Source organism: Cherax quadricarinatus, chromosome 81 (assembly GCF_038502225.1).
Source record: "Cherax quadricarinatus isolate ZL_2023a chromosome 81, ASM3850222v1, whole genome shotgun sequence".
In the NCBI taxonomy this organism is placed as follows: domain Eukaryota; kingdom Metazoa; phylum Arthropoda; class Malacostraca; order Decapoda; family Parastacidae; genus Cherax; species Cherax quadricarinatus.
This window is the reverse complement of record NC_091372.1, coordinates 17,113,194-17,136,710: the sequence shown is the minus strand read 5'-3', so window position 1 is coordinate 17,136,710 and position 23,517 is coordinate 17,113,194. Positions and strand designations below refer to the sequence as shown.

Below are 23,517 nucleotides of genomic sequence, written 5' to 3'. Positions count from 1 at the left end.
AAAATAAATTGCTCTTGTTATAATAAGGTTAGGTAAGTTTTCTAAGATTCTTTTGGAGCAAAATTAAAAATATTTACATTAACATTAATGAAAAAAATATATCTTTAAACGTACAAGAGAAAATTTTAGAAAAGACTTAATTTTAAATGAGTTCTTGCTAATTGACCAGTTTTACATATTCGGCACGACATATATATATATATATACAGTGGACCCCCGGTTAACGAACTTTTTTCATTCCAGTAGTATGTTCAGGTGCCAGTACTGACCGAATTTTTTCCCATAAGGAATATTGTGAAGTAGATTAGTCCATTTCAGACCCCCAAACATACATGTACAAACGCACTTACATAAATACACTTACATAATTGGTCGCATTTGGAGGTGATCGTTAAGCGGGGGTCTACTGTATATATATATATATATATATATATATATATATATATATATATATATATATATATATATATATATATATATTGTAACCACGTACGAGTGGTATTTAATTAATAACAACATTGCAACCAAACAATCTCTTTCAACTTGTGTAATATAACTTGTGCAAGATTCATGGCACTATTTGCATGGGTGGCTCCCTCATGATCTATACTACACAGGACACTCCCATATTTTTGTGTACATGTGGTTGTAGGAGAACGTCTCCATCTTATTGTAATATTTCCCCACTGATGCAGGTAAGGGGCTCTTGATCCAAGGAACTTGACTTATCGTGCCCTTGCATGAACTGGATTTAAATGTCTCATATTCCACAGGTGCTATTTGACCCTTACAGGTTTTGTCCTTTCCTTTGATTAAAATATAACTGTGTATATCATCAAGGTTCAATATCTCACGAAACTATAATGATATGATAGCAAACAAACTATACCATGGGTGGGGTTAGAACACGCGGCCAGAGAGTCATGAAACCCAGAGTTTTAAGATAAGATAAGATAAGATTTCGTTCGGATTTTTAACCCCGGAGGGTTAGCCACCCAGGATAACCCAAGAAAGTCAGTGCGTCATCGAGGACTGTCTAACTTATTTCCATTGTGGTCCTTAATCTTGTCCCCCAGGATGCGACCCACACCAGTCGACTAACACCCAGGTACCTATTTGCTGCTAGGTGAACAGGACAACAGGTGTAAGGAAACGTGTCGAAATGTTTCCACCCGCCGGGAATCGAACCCGGGCCCTCCGTGTGTGAAGCGGGAGCTTTAACCACCAGGCCACCGGGCCACCGGACTCTCTGACCGTGGGTTCTATCCCAGCCAGTGGGATGGTTTATCAAGGTTCAATGGATGGGAAGTTGCATGTCTACAGGCTGTGTTGGCACAATTTTTGAGATCTCCTCATAAACTACAAAATAAATTACTGATCATCTATAAATTTTTAGTTCTAATAAATTTTCCTGAAGGTAAAGTGTCTCTTAATGTTGTGTAAGTTATCATATGCTAATTTTGTTAATTGGTTTTTGTAGGACGGTTAAAGAAAATCTGTTTTGACCAGAAAATTCACAGATTTTATATTATTTGATTATCTTACGTTAGTTGTTTAATATACCAGTTACATCTGTGTTCTCAAGACCTTTCTTAAACATTTGTAAGTTATGGACGATAAGTTATGGACGATAAGTTATGGACGGTAAGTTATGGACGATAAGTTATGGACGGTAAGTTATGGACGATATGTTATGGACGATAAGTTATGGACGATAAGTTATGGACGATAAGTTATGGACGATAAGTTATGGACGATAAGTTATGGACGATAAGTTATGGACGATAAGTTATGGACGATAAGTTATAGACGATAAGTTATGGACGATAAGTTATGGACGATAAGTTATGGACGATAAGTTATGGACGATAAGTTATGGACGGTAAGTTATGGACGATAAGTTATGGACGATAAGTTATGGACGATAAGTTATGGACGATAAGTTATGGACGATAAGTTATGGACGATAAGTTATGGACGATAAGTTATGGACGATAAGTTATGGACGATAAGTTATGGACGATAAGTTATGGACGATAAGTTATGGACGATAAGTTATGGACGATAAGTTATGGACGATAAGTTATGGACGATAAGTTATGGACGATAAGTTATGGACGATAAGTTATGGACGATAAGTTATGGACAATAAGTTATGGACGATAAGTTATGGACGATAAGTTATGGACGATAAGTTATGGATATAATACTTTCTTACAAGTTAGTTAATCTTATATTGCAGTTTATGTTGATTTCTGGTGTGTAGGTCCAAATTTGCAAGAAAATGCCGTATTTCTTGTGATAGTTTTAAACTGCCGTACTTGACCAGCTTCAAGCTTAATGTATATAACATGATAACGAAGTTCTGACCAGCTTCAAGCTTAATGTACATAACATGATAACGTTAGTTCTGACCAGCTTCAAGCTTAATGTATATAACATGATAACGTTAGTTCTGACCAGCTTCAAGCTTAATGTACATAACATGATAACGTTAGTTCTGACCAGAATTCAAGCTTAATGTATATAACATGATAAAGAAGTTCTGACCAGCTTCAAGCTTAATGTATATAACACGATAACGTTAGTTCTGACCAGAATTCAAGCTTAATGTATATAACATGATAAAGAAGTTCTGACCAGCTTCAAGCTTAATGTGCATAACATGATAAAGAAGTTCTGACCAGCTTCAAGCTTAATGTACATAACATGATAAAGGAGTTCTGACCAGCTTCAAGCTTAATGTACATAACATGATAAAGAAGTTCTGACCAGCTTGAAGCTTAATGTACATAACATGATAAAGAAGTTCTGACCAGCTTGAAGCTTAACGTACATAACATGATAAAGAAGTTCTGACCAGCTTGAAGCTTAATGTACATAACATGATAAAGAAGTTCTGACCAGCTTGAAGCTTAATGTACATAACATGATAAAGAAGTTCTGACCAGCTTGAAGCTTAACGTACATAACATGATAAAGATGTTCTGACCAGCTTGAAGCTTAACGTACATAACATGATAAAGAAGTTCTGACCAGCTTGAAGCTTAATGTACATAACATGATAAAGAAGTTCTGACCAGCTTGAAGCTTAACGTACATAACATGATAAAGAAGTTCTGACCAGCTTCAAGCATAATGTACATAACATGATAAAGAAGTTCTGACCAGCTTCAAGCTTAATGTACATAACATGATAACGAAGTTCTGACCAGCTTCAAGCTTAATGTATATAACATGATAAAGGAGTTCTGACCAGCTTCAAGCTTAATGTATATAACATGATAAAGAAGTTCTGACCAGCTTCAAGCTTAATGTACATAACATGATAACGAAGTTCTGACCAGCTTCAAGCTTAATGTACATAACATGATAACGAAGTTCTGACCAGCTTCAAGCTTAATGTACATAACATGATAAAGAAGTTCTGACCAGCTTCAAGCTTAATGTACATGACATGATAAAGAAGTTCTGACCAGCTTCAAGCTTAATGTACATAACATGATAAAGAAGTTCTGACCAGCTTCAAGCTTAATGTACATAACATGATAAAGAAGTTCTGACCAGCTTCAAGCTTAATGTACATAACATGATAACGAAGTTCTGACCAGCTTCAAGCTTAATGTACATAACATGATAATGATAGTTCTGACCAGCTTGAAGCTTAACGTACATAACATGATAAAGAAGTTCTGACCAGCTTCAAGCTTAATGTACATAACATGATAACGAAGTTCTGACCAGCTTCAAGCTTAATGTACATAACATGATAACGAAGTTCTGACCAGCTTCAAGCTTAATGTACATAACATGATAAAGAAGTTCTGACCAGCTTCAAGCTTAATGTACATAACATGATAACGAAGTTCTGACCAGCTTCAAGCTTAATGTATATAACATGATAAAGGAGTTCTGACCAGCTTCAAGCTTAATGTATATAACATGATAAAGAAGTTCTGACCAGCTTCAAGCTTAATGTACATAACATGATAACGAAGTTCTGACCAGCTTCAAGCTTAATGTACATAACATCATAACGAAGTTCTGACCAGCTTCAAGCTTAATGTACATAACATGATAAAGAAGTTCTGACCAGCTTCAAGCTTAATGTACATAACATGATAAAGAAGTTCTGACCAACTTCAAGCTTAATGTACATAACATGATAAAGAAGTTCTGACCAGCTTCAAGCTTAATGTACATAACATGATAAAGAAGTTCTGACCAGCTTCAAGCTTAATGTACATAACATGATAACGAAGTTCTGACCAGCTTCAAGCTTAATGTACATAACATGATAAAGAAGTTCTGACCAGCTTCAAGCTTAATGTACATAACATGATAACGAAGTTCTGACCAGCTTCAAGCTTAATGTACATAACATGATAACGAAGTTCTGACCAGCTTCAAGCTTAATGTACATAACGTGATAACGAAGTTCTGACCAGCTTCAAGCTTAATGTACATAACATGATAAAGAAGTTCTGACCAGCTTCAAGCTTAATGTACATAACATGATAAAGAAGTTCTGACCAGCTTCAAGCTTAATGTACATAACATGATAAAGAAGTTCTGACCAGCTTCAAGCTTAATGTATATAACATGATAACGAAGTTCTGACCAGCTTGAAGCTTAATGTACATAACATGATAAAGAAGTTCTGACCAGCTTGAAGCTTAACGTACATAACATGATAAAGAAGTTCTGACCAGCTTGAAGCTTAATGTACATAACATGATAAAGAAGTTCTGACCAGCTTGAAGCTTAATGTACATAACATGATAAAGAAGTTCTGACCAGCTTGAAGCTTAATGTACATAACATGATAACGAAGTTCTGACCAGCTTCAAGCTTAATGTACATAACATGATAACGAAGTTCTGACCAGCTTCAAGCTTAATGTACATAACATGATAACGAAGTTCTGACCAGCTTCAAGCTTAATGTACATAACATGATAAAGAAGTTCTGACCAGCTTGAAGCTTAACGTACATAACATGATAAAGAAGTTCTGACCAGCTTGAAGCTTAATGTACATAACATGATAAAGAAGTTCTGACCAGCTTCAAGCTTAATGTATATAACATGATAACGAAGTTCTGACCAGCTTCAAGCTTAATGTACATAACATGATAACGAAGTTCTGACCAGCTTCAAGCTTAATGTACATAACATGATAACGAAGTTCTGACCAGCTTCAAGCTTAATGTACATAACATGATAAAGAAGTTCTGACCAGCTTCAAGCTTAATGTACATAACATGATAAAGAAGTTCTGACCAGCTTGAAGCTTAATGTACCATTTGTGTCAAAATTTATTATTTATATTGAAGTAATTTTGATTTTAGTGGCCTAGTGGCTAAAACTCTCGCTTCACACGGCGAGGGCCTGGGTTCGATCCCCAGCGAGGGTAGAAACATTGAGCGTGTTTCTTTCCACCTGTTGTCTATGTTCCCCATCACTGAAATGGGTACCTGGGTGTTAGTGGACTGGTGTGGGTCACATCCTGGGTGTTAGTGGACTGGTGTGGGTGGCATCCTGGGTGTTAGTGGACTGGTGTGGGTCACATCCTGGGTGTTAGTGGACTGGTGTGGGTGGCATCCTGGGTGTTAGTGGACTGGTGTGGGTGGCATCCTGGGTGTTAATGGACTGGTGTGGGTCACATCCTGGGTGTTAGTGGACTGGTGTGGGTGGCATCCTGGGTGTTAGTGGACTGGTGTGGGTCACATCCTGGGTGTTAGTGGACTGGTGTGGGTCACATCCTGGGTGTTAGTGGACTCGTGTGGGTCACATCCTGGGTGTTAGTGGACTGGTGTGGGTCACATCCTGGGTGTTAGTGGACTGGTGTGGGTTACATCCTGGGTGTTAGTGGACTGGTGTGGGTCACATCCTGGGTGTTAGTGGACTGGTGTGGGTCACATCCTGGGTGTTAGTGGACTGGTGTGGGTCACATCCTGGGTGTTAGTGGACTGGTGTGAGTCACATCCTGGGTGTTAGTGGACTGGTGTGGGTCATATCCTGGGTGTTAGTGGACTGGTGTGAGTCATATCCTGGGTGTTAGTGGACTGGTGTGAGTCATATCCTGGGTGTTAGTGGACTGGTGTGAGTCATATCCTGGGTGTTAGTGGACTGGTGTGAGTCATATCCTGGGTGTTAGTGGACTGGTGTGGGTCACATCCTGGGTGTTAGTGGACTGGTATGGGTCACATCCTGGGTGTTAGTGGACTGGTGTGGGTCACATCCTGGGACAAAACTGACCTAATTTGCGGGAAATGCTCAGCATAACAAGGGACTTTCTATATAGTAGTATGTCACTGATGTCAGCTATGGTCTGTATACCTTGTACGTGTACTTGTATACCTTGTACATGTACTTGTATACCTTGTACATGTACTTGTATACCTTGTACATGTACTTGTATACCTTGTACATGTACTTGTATACCTTGTACATGTACTTGTATACCCTGTACATGTACTTATATACCTTGTACATGTATTGGTATGCCTTGTACAAGTACTTGTATACCTAGTACATATACTTGTATACCCTGTACATGTACTTATATACCTTGTACATGTATTGGTATACCTTGTACATGTACTTGTATACCTTGTACATGTACTTGTATACCTTTTACATGTACTTGTATACCTTGTACATGAACTTGTATACCTTATACATAAGAACATAAGAACATAAGAAACGAGGAACACTGCAGCAGGCCTGTTGGCCCATACTAGGCAGGTCCTTTACAATTCATCCCACTAACAAGCATTTGACCAACCCAATTTTCAATGCCACCCAAGAAATAAGCTCTGATGTGAAAGTCCCTCTCAAATCCAACCCCTCCCACTCATGTACTTATCCAACCTAAATTTGAAACTACCCAAAGTCCTAGCCTCAATAACCCAACTAGGTAGACTGTTCCACTCATCAACTACCCTATTTCCAAACCAATACTTTCCTATGTTCTTTCTAAATCTAAACTTATCTAATTTAAATCCATTACTGCGGGTTCTCTCTTGGAGAGATATCCTCAAGACCTTGTTAATATTCCCTTTATTAATACCTATCTTCCACTTATACACTTCGATCAGGTCTCCCCTCATTCTTCGTCTAACAAGTGAATGTAACTTAAGAGTCTTCAATCTTTCTTCATAAGGAAGATTTCTAATGCTATGTATTAATTTAGTCATCCTACGCTGAATGTTTTCTAACGAATTTATGTCCATTCTGTAATATGGAGACCAGAATTGAGCTGCATAATCTAGGTGAGGCCTTACTAATGATGTATAAAGCTGCAGTATGACCTCTGGACTTCTGTTGCTTACACTTCTTGATATAAATCCCAGTAATCTATTTGCCTTATTACGTACGCTTAGGCATTGTTGTCTTGGTTTAAGGTTGCTGCTTACCATAACCCCCAAGTCCTTTTCGCAATCTGTATGGCTATGTTCTACATTATTTAACTTATAAGTACTAGGGTTATGGACACTCCCGAGCTTCAGAACCTTGCATTTATCTACATTGAACTGCATCTGCCGCTTTTCTGACCAAGAGTAGAGTTTGTCTAAATCCTCCTGAAGTTCCCTAACATCTACGTTTGTATCAATTATCCTACCTATCTTCGTGTCATCGGCGAATTTGCTCATATCACTAGTAATTCCTTCATCAAGATCATTGATATATATTATAAACAACAACTGGCCCAAGACTGATCCCTGTGGAACGCCACTTGTTACTGATCCCCACTCGGATTTAACCCCATTTATGGACACTCTTTGCTTCCTGTCTGTGAGCCATGATTCAATCCACGAGAGCACTCTTCCCCCAATGCCATGAGCTGCTACTTTCTTCAACAGTCTTTGGTGCGGAACTCTATCAAATGCCTTACTAAAATCTAAGTAAATAATATCAAATTCTTTATCGTGGTCAACAGCCTCAAAAGCTTTACTGAAGAAAGTTAATAAATTAGTTAGACAAGACCGGCCTCTTGTGAATCCATGCTGAGTATCATTAATCAAGCTGTGCTTATCGAGATGGCTTCTTATAATCTCAGCTATAATTGACTCTAGTAATTTGCCTACAATTGAGGTCAGGCTTATTGGGCGGAAATTTGACGGTAACGACTTGTCCCCTGTTTTAAAAATAGGAATTACATTAGCCATCTTCCACATATCAGACACTACACCTGTTTGAAGAGATAAATTAAAAATATTAGTTAATGGTTCACAGACTTCCATTTTGCATTCCTTTAGAACCCTTGAAAAAACCTCATCAGGACCCGGTGACTTATTTTGCTTCAGTCTGTCTATCTGCTTCACAACCATTTCACTAGTGACTGTGATGTTACATAATTTATCTTCTTCTGATCCACTATAAAAATTAATTACCGGAATATTGTTAGTGTCTTCCTGTGTAAAAACCGAGAGAAAATAATTATTTAAAATCGAGCACATTTCATTCTCTTTGTCAGTAAGATGCCCATAGTTATTTTTAAGGGGACCTATCTTATCTCTGACTTTTGTTCTATATACCTGGAAAAAATTTTTTGGGTTAGTTTTAGAATCCCTAGCAACTTTAATTTCATAGTCCCTTTTAGCTTTTCTTATCATAAGATGACCCTCGCCTCTTTTGATACGCCTATAAATTCCTTTCTCATGCCCTAATAGATATTTCAGCCTATTATTCATCCATTTTGGGTCATTTCTATTTGATCTAATTTCCTTATAAGGGATAAACGTTGTTTGAGCAGCATGTATTGTGTTCAGAAAACTGTCATATTGATAGCTCTCTTCGTTACCCCAGTCAACAGATGATAAGTGTTCTCTAAGCCCATCGTAATCTGCTAAGCGAAAATCTGGGACTGTTACTGAGTTATCCCTACTATCATACTTCCATTCAATGCTAAATGTAATTGATTTGTGGTCGCTAGCACATGTATTGGTATACATTGTACTTGTACTTGTATACCTTGTACATGTACTTGTATACAATGTACATGTACTTGTATACCTTGTACTTGTACTTGTATACCTTGTACATGTACTTGTATACCATGTACATGTACTTGTATACCTTATACATGTATTTGTATACCTTGTACATGTACTTGTATACAATGTACATGTACTTGTATACCTTGTACTTGTACTTGTATACCTTGTACATGTACTTGTATACAATGTACATGTACTTGTATACCTTGTGCATGTATTGGTATACCTTGTACATGTACTTGTATACCATGTACATGTACTTGTATACCTTATACATGTATTTGTATACCTTGTACATGTACTTGTATACCATGTACATGTTCTTGTATATCATGTACATGTACTTGTATACCTTGTACATGTATTGGTATACCTTGCACATGTACTTGTATACCTTGTACATGTACTTGTATACCTTTTCCATATACTTGTATACCTTGTACATGTACTTTTGTACCTTGTACATGTACTTGTAAACCTTGTACATGTACTTGTATACCTTGTACATGTGCTTGTATACCTTGTACATGTACTTGACTTTGTCAATGGTCCAAGTCGGACCGAAACGCCGTCGTAAGCTTCTGTCTTTTATGTGCGGGTTATTTGTGTATCGTTCCAGTCACGGTATTGTGCCTTTTTGTTATTTATTTATGTACTTGTATACCTTGTACATGTATTGGTATACCTTGTACATGTACTTGCATAAAAAAACCATACCCCCGGCCGGGATTGAACCCGCGGTCATAGAGTCTCAAAACTCCAGCCCGTCGCGCTATGGGTATGGTTTATTTGCAATCGTGTCATTACGATTTCTTAAGTCAAGTCGTACTTGCATACCTTGTACATGTACTTGTATACCTTGTACATGTACTTGTATACCTTTTCCATATACTTATATACCTTGTACATGTACTTTTGTACCTTGTACATGTACTTGTATACCTTGTACATGTACTTGTATACCTTGTACATGTGCTTGTATATCTCGTACATGTACTTGTATACCTTTTCCATATACTTGTATACCTTGTACATGTACTTGTATACCTTGCACATGTACTTGTATACCTTGTACATGTACTTGTATACCTTGTACATGTACTTGTATACCGTGTACATGCAACCTTTGCTTTTCAAAACATCATGTTACCTGTGCAAGAATAAACACTGCAACCAAAAATGACATCTATCTAGATAGGTGTTTCTGGATCTGCAACAGGGATGTGGAACTATGGATAGATATCAGGAAAGCACTCAGGAGGTTAATAAACAATAAACACGAGAAAAAGGAGGAACTATTGAATAGTCTACCTGGAATATATAGAGCATGGGAAGATAGGAGAGGAGTAAAGTCTAACACAGAGAACGCCTAGTCTACAACAACTGACCCAAAAATAAGCAGATACACACTAGAAAAAACACGGGAAACAAAAACAACAGCTAGTTCAGTGCCCAGCCTTAGGGCTGACCCAGACCCAGCCCCCAGCCATTGTGAAAATCTGGATTCAGTTAAAGACTCCTCCACAGCTACCAATGCCATATCCCCTAGTACAGATGTAGTAGAGGAGCCCTCCTCTGGAGTAGACTCTTATGCAACCATCACAGTCATAGCCCCAGCCCCATCCCCCAGCCCCAGTGCTGACCCAGACCCAGCCCCCAGCCTTACTGCCAGCCCAGACTCTCCTAGGGACACTACCCAAACCACCACAAAAACAGTAAATATACAACCATCATTGCACAAGACCGTGGCCCACAGTACAGATGTTGGAGAGGAGTCTCCTTCCTCTACTGGGGAAAGTAGATGGAATCCAGGACGGGGTGGCCCTGGCTTGGATACTGAGGATTATAGTGCAGTCCCAGAACCTGCAGAAATTGACAACACACCTCCCAACAATTCTCAACCAAAGGTGAATTTGTGCAAATATTATGCTTGGGGCATCTGTAAGCATGGAATAACAGGGGAAAAAAATGGGACATGCAACTTTGACCATCCCAAAAAATGTAGCGACCTCCTGTCTAAAGGAGTGTGTCGCTCTTCTTCCTGTACTTTCTTTCACCCAAAAATGTGCCACTCCTCGGTCCTCCAGAAGCAGTGTTACAACATCGAGTGCCCTGCATACCATCTAAAAGGGACCAGGAGGCACAGACCCCACAGGACAAACAATAGTAGCTACGACTACCCAACTCCAGGTGATTTTTTAGTGGCAGGAAACGAAAAAAGAAAATGGAAGGAAATAACAAAAATAGTCCACCACCTTGGAGCCTTGTTGGACTGGAGGCGCAGCCAGTGGCCACCCATGGCCCTCCAGAATTACAACTACTGATGCCAATAACAAAATCCCCCCAACAAACACAGAATACAACCTCGTTCATATTTGCTAATATACAGGGCCTTAAGCCATCCACCAACAACAAAATACCTTTTATCAGTGGACTTCTAGTGGAGTCTAATGCAATGTTTGCAGCCTTCACAGAGACTCACACAAAAGATCACTTTGACAGTGAAATATGGATAAGTGGTTACAACCTTTTTAGATGCGACAGAAAAAACAGGCAACAAGGGGGGGTTGGCCTGTATGTCAAAGAGTCCCTTATCTGCACGGAGTTGCTGAACACCACAAATGAGGTAGTTGAAGTTCTATCAATAAAGATCGAGAACCAAAACCTAGTCATTGTGGTTGTATACAAGCCACCAGATACAACCTCCCAACAGTTCAAGGAACAGCTACTGAAAATCGATTACTGCTTGGAAAACCGTCCAGCTCCATCCCCAAACATCTTACTGCTTGGTGATTTCAACCTAAGGCATACAAAATGGAAAAATGTAGCAAATAATGTTATAGCTGAAACAATCCCCGGAGGTAGCGCAGATGAAAGGTCTCACACACATGAGCTACTAAGTCTCTGCGAAAAACACACCTTAAGCCAGCAGATAGTGGAGCCAACAAGACTAGAAAACACACTTGACCTTATCTTCACAAATAATGAGGACCTGATAAGAGACATAAGAATATCAAAAACAACTAATTCCGATCACAATCTAATCGAAGTCCAGACGTACATGCATAGGGGTCCTGAACAGCAGAATGCATGTACCGGTGAAGGTGTCTTCACAAAATACAATTTCAACAACAAGAACATCAACTGGGACCAGGTAAACCATGTCCTAAACGAAACATGTTGGGAAGATGTCTTAAATGACATGGACCCAAACCAGTGCCTTGAAAGGATCAACTTCCTGGTAGCCGAAGCATGTTCTAGGCATATTCCCCTAAGAAAGAAGAAGAGCAGGAGTAAACTGGAGAGAAAAAGACGCTCCCTCTACAGAAGACGACGAAGAGTCACTGAGCTCCTCAGGAGTGCTAGAATATCTGATACACGAAAGGAGGCGCTGACCAGGGAAGTGGAAACTATCGAACTTAAGCTAAATGACTCTTACAGGAACCAGGAGAGGCAGGAGGAGCTTAAAGCTATTAGTGAAATTGAAAGAAATTCAAAATATTTCTTTTCATATGCCAAAAACAAGGCAAATACCACATCTAGTATCGGGCCCTTACTCAGACAGGATGGGACTTACACAGACGACAACAAGGAAATGAGTGAAATATTGAAATCCCAGTACGACTCTGTGTTTAGTGAACCACTAATCGGTCTGAGGATCGACGACCCAAATGATTTCTTCATGAATGAGCCTCAAAACTCCATAAATGTATGCCAGATTTCCGACATTACCATAACTCCTATAGATTTCGAAAAAACCATTGACAACATGCCTATGCATTCAGCCCTGTGCCCAGACTCGTGGAACTCTGTTTTCATCAAGAACTGCAAGAAACCCCTCTCGTGTGCCATAAGTACACTATGGAGGAGGAGCTTGGACATGGGTGAAATTCCACAGTCACTTAAAACAACAGATATAGCCCCGCTCCATAAAGGTGGCAGCGAAGCATTAGCTAAGAACTATAGACCAATAGCTCTGACGTCCCACATCATAAAAATCTTTGAAAGAGTGCTAAGAAGCAGGATTGCAAATCACCTGGATTCCCAAAATCTGCACAATCCAGGGCAACATGGGTTCAGGGCAGGTCGCTCCTGCCTCTCACAACTACTGGATCACTATGACATGGCCTTGGATGCACTGGAAGAAAATCAGAATGCAGATGTAATATACACAGACTTTGCAAAAGCATTTGACAAATGCGATCATGGTGTAATAGCCCATAAAATACGTGCTAAAGGAATAACTGGGAAAGTGGGGAGATGGATCTTCAACTTCCTAACAAATCGAACACAAAGAGTAGTGGTCAACAGAGTTAAATCGGAGGCTGCCATAGTGAAGAGCTCTGTTCCACAAGGCACAGTACTCGCCCCCATCTTATTCCTTATCCTCATATCAGACATAAACAGAGATATACACCACAGCACCGTATCATCCTTTGCGGATGATACTAGGATCTGCATGAGGCTGTCATCTGCTGAGGACGCGGTTAACCTCCAAGAAGATATAAACAAAGTTTTCCAGTGGGCAAAGGTAAACAATATGATGTTCAATGAGGACAAATTCCAACTACTCCCTTATGGAAAACTGGAGGAGATAATAACTAGAACAGAGTATACTACTGACTCCGGCCATACAATAGAGCGGAAAAATAATGTAAGGGACCTGGGAGTAGTAATGTCTGAGGATCTCACTTTCAAGGATCACAACAGTGCCACGATCGCACGTGCAAAGAAAATGATAGGATGGATAATGAGAACTTTCAAAACGAGAGATGCCAAGCCCATGATGATCCTTTTCAAATCACTTGTTCTCTCTAGGCTGGAATACTGCTGTACATTAACATCTCCATACAAAGCAGGTGAAATCGCAGATCTAGAGAGTGTACAGAGATCCTTTACTGCACGTATAAGTTCTGTCAAGCACCTTAACTACTGGGAACGCTTGAAAGCACTTGACTTGTACTCGTTGGAACGCAGGAGGGAGAGATATATCATAATCTACACTTGGAAAATCTTGGAAGGAATGGTCCCAAATCTGCACACAGAAATCACTCCCTACGAAAGTAAAAGACTGGGCAGGCGATGCAAAATGCCGCCAATAAAAAGTAGGGGCGCAATTGGTACACTAAGAGAAAACACCATAAGTGTCCGGGGCCCAAAACTGTTCAACAGCCTCCCATCAAGCATTAGGGGAATTGCCAATAAACCCCTGGCTGCCTTCAAGAGAGAGCTGGACAGATACCTAAAGTCAGTGCCGGATCAGCCGGGCTGTGGCTCGTACGTCGGACTGCGTGCGGCCAGCAGTAACAGCCTAGTTGATCAGGCCCTGATCCATCGGGAGGCCTGGTCGTGGACCGGGCCGCGGGGGCGTTGATCCCCGGAATAACCTCCAGGTAACCTCCAGGTAACTTGTATACCTTGTACATGTACTTGTATACCTTGTATACCTGGAGAGAGTTCCGGGGGTCAACGCCCCCGCGGCCCGGTCTGTGACCAGGCCTCCTGGTGGATCAGAGCCTGATCAACCAGGCTGTTGCTGCTGGCTGCACGCAAACCAACGTACGAGCCACAGCCCGGCTGATCAGGAACTGACTTTAGGTGCTTGTCCAGTGCCAGCTTGAAGACTGCCAGGGGTCTGTTGGTAATCCCCCTTGTGTGTGCTGGGAGGCAGTTGAACAGTCTCGGGCCCCTGACACTTATTGTATGGTCTCTTAACGTGCTAGTGACACCCCTGCTTTTCATTGGGGGGATGGTGCATCGTCTGCCAAGTCTTTTGCTTTCGTAGTGAGTGATTTTCGTGTGCAAGTTCGGTACTAGTCCCTCTAGTATTTTCCAGGTGTATATAATCATGTATCTCTCCCTCCTGCGTTCCAGGGAATACAGGTTTAGGAACCTCAAGCGCTCCCAGTAATTGAGGTGTTTTATCTCCGTTATGCGCGCAGTTCTTGATGAACACAGAGTTCCATGAGTCTGGCCCTGGGGCAGAGTGCATGGGCATGTCATTTATCGCCTGTTCGAAGTCATTTGGCGTCAGGATAACATCGGATAGACTTGTATACCTTGTACATGTACTTGTATTCCTTGTACATGTACGTGTACACCTTTTACATGTACTTGCATACCTTGTACATGTACTTGTATGCCTTGTACATGTGCTTGTACAGCTTGTACATGAACTTGTATACCTTGTATATGTACTTGCATACCTTGTACATGTACTTGTATACCTTTTACATGTACTTGTATACCTTGTACATGTACTTGTATACCTTGTACATGCACTTGTATACCTTGTACATGTACTTGTATACCTTGTACATGTACTTGTATACCTTGTACATGTACTTGTATACCTTGTACATGCACTTGTATACCTTGTACATGTACTTGTATACCTTGTACATGTACTTGCATACCTTGTACATGTACTTGTATTCCTTGTACATGTACTTGTATACGTTGTACATGTACTTGTATACCTTGTACATGTACTTGTATACCTTGTAAATGTACTTGCTTACCTTGTACATGTACTTGTATACCTTGTATATGTACCTGTATACCTTGTACATGTACTTGTATACCTTGTACATGTACTTGTATACCTTGTACATATACTGGTATACTTTGTACATATACTTGTATACCTTGTACATGTAGTTGTATACATTGTACATGTACTTGTATACCTTGTACATGTACCTGTATACCTTGTACATATACTTGTATACCTTGTACATGTACTTGTATACCTTGTACATATACTGGTATACCTTGTACATGTACTTGTATACCTTGTACATGTAGTCGTATACCTTGTACATGTACTTGTATACCTTGTACATGTACTTGTATACCTTGTATATGTACTTGTATACCTTGTACATGTACTTGTATACCTTGTACATGTACTTGTATACCTTGTACATGTACTTGTATACCTTGTATATGTACTTGTATACCTTGTACATGTACTTGTATACCTTGTACATGTACTTGTATACCTTGTACATGTACTTGTATACCTTGTACATGTACTTGTATACCTTGTACATGTACTTGTATACCTTGTACATATACTTGTATACCTTGTACATGTACTTGTATACCTTGTACATGTACTTGTATACCTTGTACATGTACTTGTATACCTTGTACATGTACTTGTATACCTTGTATATGTACTTGTATACCTTGTACATGTACTTGTATACCTTGTACATGTACTTGTATACCTTGTACATATACTTGTATACCTTGTACATGTACTTGTATACCTTGTACATGTACTTGTATACCTTGTACATGTACTTGTATACCTTGTACATGTACTTGTATACCTTGTACATGTACTTGTATACCTTGTACATGTACTTGTATACCTTGTACATGTGCTTGTATACCTTGTATATGTACTTGTATACCTTGTACATGTACTTGTATACCTTGTACATGTGCTTGTATACCTTGTACATGTACTTGTATACCTTGTACATGTACTTGTATACCTTGTACATGTACTTGTATACCTTGTACATGTACTTGTATATCTTGTACATGTACTTGTATACCTTGTACATGTACTTGTATACCTTGTACATGTACTTGTATACCTTGTACATGTACTTGTATACCTTGTACATGTACTTGTATACCTTGTACATGTACTTGTATACCTTGTACATGTACTTGTATACCTTGTATATGTACTTGTATACCTTGTACATGTACTTGTATACCTTGTACATGTACTTGTATACCTTGTACATGTACTTGTATACCTTGTATATGTACTTGTATACCTTGTACATGTACTTGTATACCTTGTACATGTACTTGTATACCTTGTACATGTACTTGTATACCTTGTACATGTACTTGTATACCTTGTACATATACTTGTATACCTTGTACATGTGCTTGTATACCTTGTACATGTACTTGTATACCTTGTACATGTACTTGTATACCTTGTACATGTACTTGTATACCTTGTACATGTACTTGTATACCTTGTACATGTACTTGTATACCTTGTACATGTACTTGTATACCTTGTACATGTACTTGTATACCTTGTACATGTACTTGTATACCTTGTACATGTACTTGTATACCTTGTACATGTACTTGTATACCTTGTACATGTACTTGTATACCTTGTACATGTACTTGTATACCTTGTACATGTACTTGTATACCTTGTACATGTACTTGTATACCTTGTACATGTACTTGTATACCTTGTATATGTACTTGTATACCTTGTACATGTACTTGTATACCTTGTACATGTACTTGTATACCTTGTACATATACTTGTATACCTTGTACATGTACTTGTATACCTTGTATATGTACTTGTATACCTTGTACATGTACTTGTATACCTTGTACATGTACTTGTATACCTTGTACATGTACTTGTATACCTTGTACATGTACTTGTATACCTTGTACATGTACTTGTATACCTTGTATATGTACTTGTATACCTTGTACATGTACTTGTATACCTTGTACATGTACTTGTATACCTTGTACATGTACTTGTATACCTTGTACATGTACTTGTATACCTTGTACATGTACTTGTATACCTTGTACATGTACTTGTATACCTTGTACATGTACTTGTATACCTTGTACATGTACTTGTATACCTTGTACATGTACTTGTATACCTTGTACATGTACTTGTATACCTTGTACATGTACTTGTATACCTTGTACATGTACTTGTATACCTTGTACATGTACTTGTATACCTTGTACATGTACTTGTATACCTTGTACATGTACTTGTATACCTTGTACATGTACTTGTATACCTTGTACATGTACTTGTATACCTTGTACATGTACTTGTATACCTTGTACATGTACTTGTATACCTTGTACATGTACTTGTATACCTTGTACATGTACTTGTATACCTTGTACATGTACTTGTATACCTTGTACATGTACTTGTATACCTTGTACATGTACTTGTATACCTTGTACATGTACTTGTATACCTTGTACATGTACTTGTATACCTTGTACATGTACTTGTATACCTTGTACATGTACTTGTATACCTTGTACATGTACTTGTATACCTTGTACATGTACTTGTATACCTTGTACATGTACTTGTATACCTTGTACATGTACTTGTATACCTTGTACATGTACTTGTATACCTTGTACATGTACTTGTATACCTTGTACATGTACTTGTATACCTTGTACATGTACTTGTATACCTTGTACATGTACTTGTATACCTTGTACATGTACTTGTATACCTTGTACATGTACTTGTATACCTTGTACATGTACTTGTATACCTTGTACATGTACTTGTATACCTTGTACATGTACTTGTATACCTTGTACATGTACTTGTATACCTTGTACATGTACTTGTATACCTTGTACATGTACTTGTATACCTTGTACATGTACTTGTATACCTTGTACATGTACTTGTATACCTTGTACATGTACTTGTATACCTTGTACATGTACTTGTATACCTTGTACATGTACTTGTATACCTTGTACATGTACTTGTATACCTTGTACATGTACTTGTATACCTTGTACATGTACTTGTATACCTTGTACATGTACTTGTATACCTTGTACATGTACTTGTATACCTTGTACATGTACTTGTATACCTTGTACATGTACTTGTATACCTTGTACATGTACTTGTATACCTTGTACATGTGCTTGTATACCTTGTACATGTACTTGTATACCTTGTACATGTACTTGTATACCTTGTACATGTACTTGTATACCTTGTACATGTACTTGTATACCTTGTACATGTACTTGTATACCTTGTACATGTACTTGTATACCTTGTACATGTACTTGTATACCTTGTACATGTACTTGTATACCTTGTACATGTACTTGTATACCTTGTACATGTACTTGTATACCTTGTACATGTACTTGTATACCTTGTACATGTACTTGTATACCTTGTACATGTACTTGTATACCTTGTACATGTACTTGTATACCTTGTACATGTACTTGTATACCTTGTACATGTACTTGTATACCTTGTACATGTACTTGTATACCTTGTACATGTACTTGTATACCTTGTACATGTACTTGTATACCTTGTACATGTACTTGTATACCTTGTACATGTACTTGTATACCTTGTACATGTACTTGTATACCTTGTACATGTACTTGTATACCTTGTACATGTACTTGTATACCTTGTACATGTACTTGTATACCTTGTACATGTACTTGTATACCTTGTACATGTACTTGTATACCTTGTACATGTACTTGTATACCTTGTACATGTACTTGTATACCTTGTACATGTACTTGTATACCTTGTACATGTACTTGTATACCTTGTACATGTACTTGTATACCTTGTACATGTACTTGTATACCTTGTACATGTACTTGTATACCTTGTACATGTACTTGTATACCTTGTACATGTACTTGTATACCTTGTACATGTACTTGTATACCTTGTACATGTACTTGTATACCTTGTACATGTACTTGTATACCTTGTACATGTACTTGTATACCTTGTACATGTACTTGTATACCTTGTACATGTACTTGTATACCTTGTACATGTACTTGTATACCTTGTACATGTACTTGTATACCTTGTACATGTACTTGTATACCTTGTACATGTACTTGTATACCTTGTACATGTACTTGTATACCTTGTACATGTACTTGTATACCTTGTACATGTACTTGTATACCTTGTACATGTACTTGTATACCTTGTACATGTACTTGTATACCTTGTACATGTACTTGTATACCTTGTACATGTACTTGTATACCTTGTACATGTACTTGTATACCTTGTACATGTACTTGTATACCTTGTACATGTACTTGTATACCTTGTACATGTACTTGTATACCTTGTACATGTACTTGTATACCTTGTACATGTACTTGTATACCTTGTACATGTACTTGTATACCTTGTACATGTACTTGTATACCTTGTACATGTACTTGTATACCTTGTACATGTACTTGTATACCTTGTACATGTACTTGTATACCTTGTACATGTACTTGTATACCTTGTACATGTACTTGTATACCTTGTACATGTACTTGTATACCTTGTACATGTACTTGTATACCTTGTACATGTACTTGTATACCTTGTACATGTACTTGTATACCTTGTACATGTACTTGTATACCTTGTACATGTACTTGTATACCTTGTACATGTACTTGTATACCTTGTACATGTACTTGTATACCTTGTACATGTACTTGTATACCTTGTACATGTACTTGTATACCTTGTACATGTACTTGTATACCTTGTACATGTACTTGTATACCTTGTACATGTACTTGTATACCTTGTACATGTACTTGTATACCTTGTACATGTACTTGTATACCTTGTACATGTACTTGTATACCTTGTACATGTACTTGTATACCTTGTACATGTACTTGTATACCTTGTACATGTACTTGTATACCTTGTACATGTACTTGTATACCTTGTACATGTACTTGTATACCTTTTACATGTACTTGTATACCTTGTACATGTACATGTATACCTTGTACATGTACTTGTATACCTTGTACATGTACTTGTATACCTTGTACATGTACTTGTGTACCTTGTATATGTACTTGTATACCTTGTACATGTACTTGTATACCTTGTATATGTACTTGTATACCTTGTACATGTACTTATATACCTTGTACATGTACTTGTATACCTTGTACATGTACATGTATACCTTGTATATGTACTCGTAGTGAAGAAATATATTATTTAATATTAATTATTAATTATGTTATGCTCCACTCTGTGTACTCATATCAAGAGCATTGATGCTCGAATTACCTGGATCATGCAACATGGGGATGCTTTCCTGGGATCATGCAACATGGGGATGCCTTCCTGGGATCATGCAACATGGGGATGCTTTCCTGGGATCATGCAACATGGGGATGCCTTCCTGGGATCATGCAACATGGGGATGCTTTCCTGGGATCATGCAACATGGGGATGCCTTCCTGGGATCATGCAACATGGGGATGCCTTCCTGGGATCATGCAACATGGGGATACCTTCCTTGGATCATGCAACATGGGGATGCTTTCCTGGGGTCATGCAACGTGGGGATGCCTTCCTGGGATCATGCAACATGGGGATGCCTTCCTGGGATCATGCAACATGGGGATGCCTTCCTGGGATCATGCAACATGGGGATGCCTCTCTTGGATCATGCAACATGGGGATGCCTTTCTTGGATCATGCAACATGGGGATGCCTTCCTGGGATCATGCATCATAGTGATGCCTTCCTGGGATCATGCAACATGGGGATGCCTTCCTGGGATCATGCATCATAGGGATGCCTTCCTGGGATCATGCAACATGGGGATGCCTTCCTGGGATCATGCATCATAGGGATGCCTTCCTGGGATCATGCATCATAGGGATGCCTTCCTGGGATCATGCATCATAGGGATGCCTTCTTTGGATCATGCAACATGTGGATGCCTTTCTTGGATCATGCAACATGGGGATGCCTTTCTTGGATCATGCAACATGGGGATGCCTTCCTGGGATCATGCAACATGTGGATGCCTTCCTGGGTTCATGCAACATGGGGAGGCTTTCCTGGGATCATGCAACATGGGGATGCCTTCCTGGGATCATGCAACTTGGGGATGCTTTCCTGGGATCATGGAACATGGGGATGCCTTCCTGGGATCATGCAACACGGGGATACTTTCCTGGGATCATGGAACATGGGGATACTTTCCTGGGATCATGCAACATGGGGATGCCTTCCTGGGATCATGCAACATGGGGATACTTTCCTGGGATCATGCAACATCTGGATGCTTTCCTGGGATCATGCAACATGGGGATGCCTTCCTGGGATCATGCAACATGGGGATGCCTTCCTGGGATCATGCAACATGGGGATGCCTTCCTGGGATCATGCAACATGGGGATGCCTTCCTGGGATCATGCAACATGGGGATGCCTTCCTGGGATCATGCAGCATGGAGATGCCTTCCTGGGATCATGCAACATGGGGATGCCTTCCTGGGATCATGCAACATGGGGATGCCTTCCTGGGATCATGCAACATGGGGATGCCTTCCTGGGATCATGCAACATGGGGATGCCTTCCTGGGATCATGCAACATGGGGATGCCTTTCTTGGATCATGCAACATGTATGTATATGCAGAACAACCACTGTTAAAACGAAGTGAAATTCCTAGCGCTTTCGTCATATCTCACATTATCAAGGAGCTGTAAAAATAAATAAACGAAATGAAGGCATATAACTCGACTTACGAAATCGTAATGATATTACTGCAAACAAACCATACCATGGGTGGGGTTTGAACCCGCGATCAGAGTCATATAACTCCAGACCGACGCTTTAGCCACTGCATCAGCTGGTTACAATAAGATTCATCTAAGATTCTAGGTATATCTTATTGTAGCCAGCTGGTCCAGTGGCTATCACGTCAGTCTGGAGTTTTATGATTCTTTGATCGCGGGTTCCAACCCCACCCATGGTATGGTCTGAAAGCATGTTAGAACGAGACTACACCTCACGGTGTGGTGGCCCGGTGGCCTGGTGGCTAAAGCTCCCGCTTCACACACGGAGGGCCCGGGTTCGATTCCCGGCGGGTGGAAACATTTCGACACGTTTCCTTACACCTGTTGTCCTGTTCACCTAGCAGCAAATAGGTACCTGGGTGTTAGTGGACTGGTGTGGGTCGCATCCTGGGGGACAAGATTAAGGACCCCAATGGAAATAAGTTAGACAGTCCTCGATGACGCACTGACTTTCTTGGGTTATCCTGGGTGGCTAACCCTCCGGGGTTAAAAATCCGAACGAAATCTTATCTTATCTTATCTTATCTTATCAAGGTCACCTAACAACACCTGACCTTTTTATGATGATGTAGGTAGGTATTTAAGGGCCTCTCAGACTCAGCTTACATTCTTGCTAATCTTTAATATTTCAACTTGTCTAATGAATATTATTTTCTGCTTATGGTGACCCAGTTATTATTATTTTTATTATTTATCCCAGGTGGTGACTGGAGTCCAGTTTACCAAGCAAAGAAAAGTTGTACATATCCAGGTACAGCAAGGTCAAGCCCTTCCACAAGGACTTGTCAACATGTCTACTGTAGACTGGGTAGACGTAGAACCCGTCAACTTGATCAGGTAAATTATTACGTCTGGATAATTATGATGTATAATTGATTGTATACACTGGTATATATTATATATATTGTATATGTTGGTACATATTGTATATATTGTATATGTTGGTACATATTGTATATATTTGTATATATTGCATATATTTATATATATATTGCATATATTTATATATATATTGCATATATTTATATATATATTGCATATATTTATGTATATATTGCATATATTTATATATATATTGCATATATTTATA

The 23,517-nt window shown here is 39.1% G+C and overlaps 1 protein-coding gene across 2 annotated transcripts in view; it reads left to right on the top strand.

Annotated features, from left to right (window-relative positions):
* Positions 1–23,517, top strand: part of LOC128706306 (uncharacterized) — a 160,609-nt gene that overhangs the window by 109,171 nt on the left and 27,921 nt on the right. For both annotated transcript variants that reach the window (XM_070102475.1, XM_070102477.1), the window contains exon 9: positions 23,128–23,264. In XM_070102475.1, the coding sequence (XP_069958576.1) occupies positions 23,128–23,264 (137 nt within the window). The remainder of the gene's footprint in view (positions 1–23,127; positions 23,265–23,517) is intronic.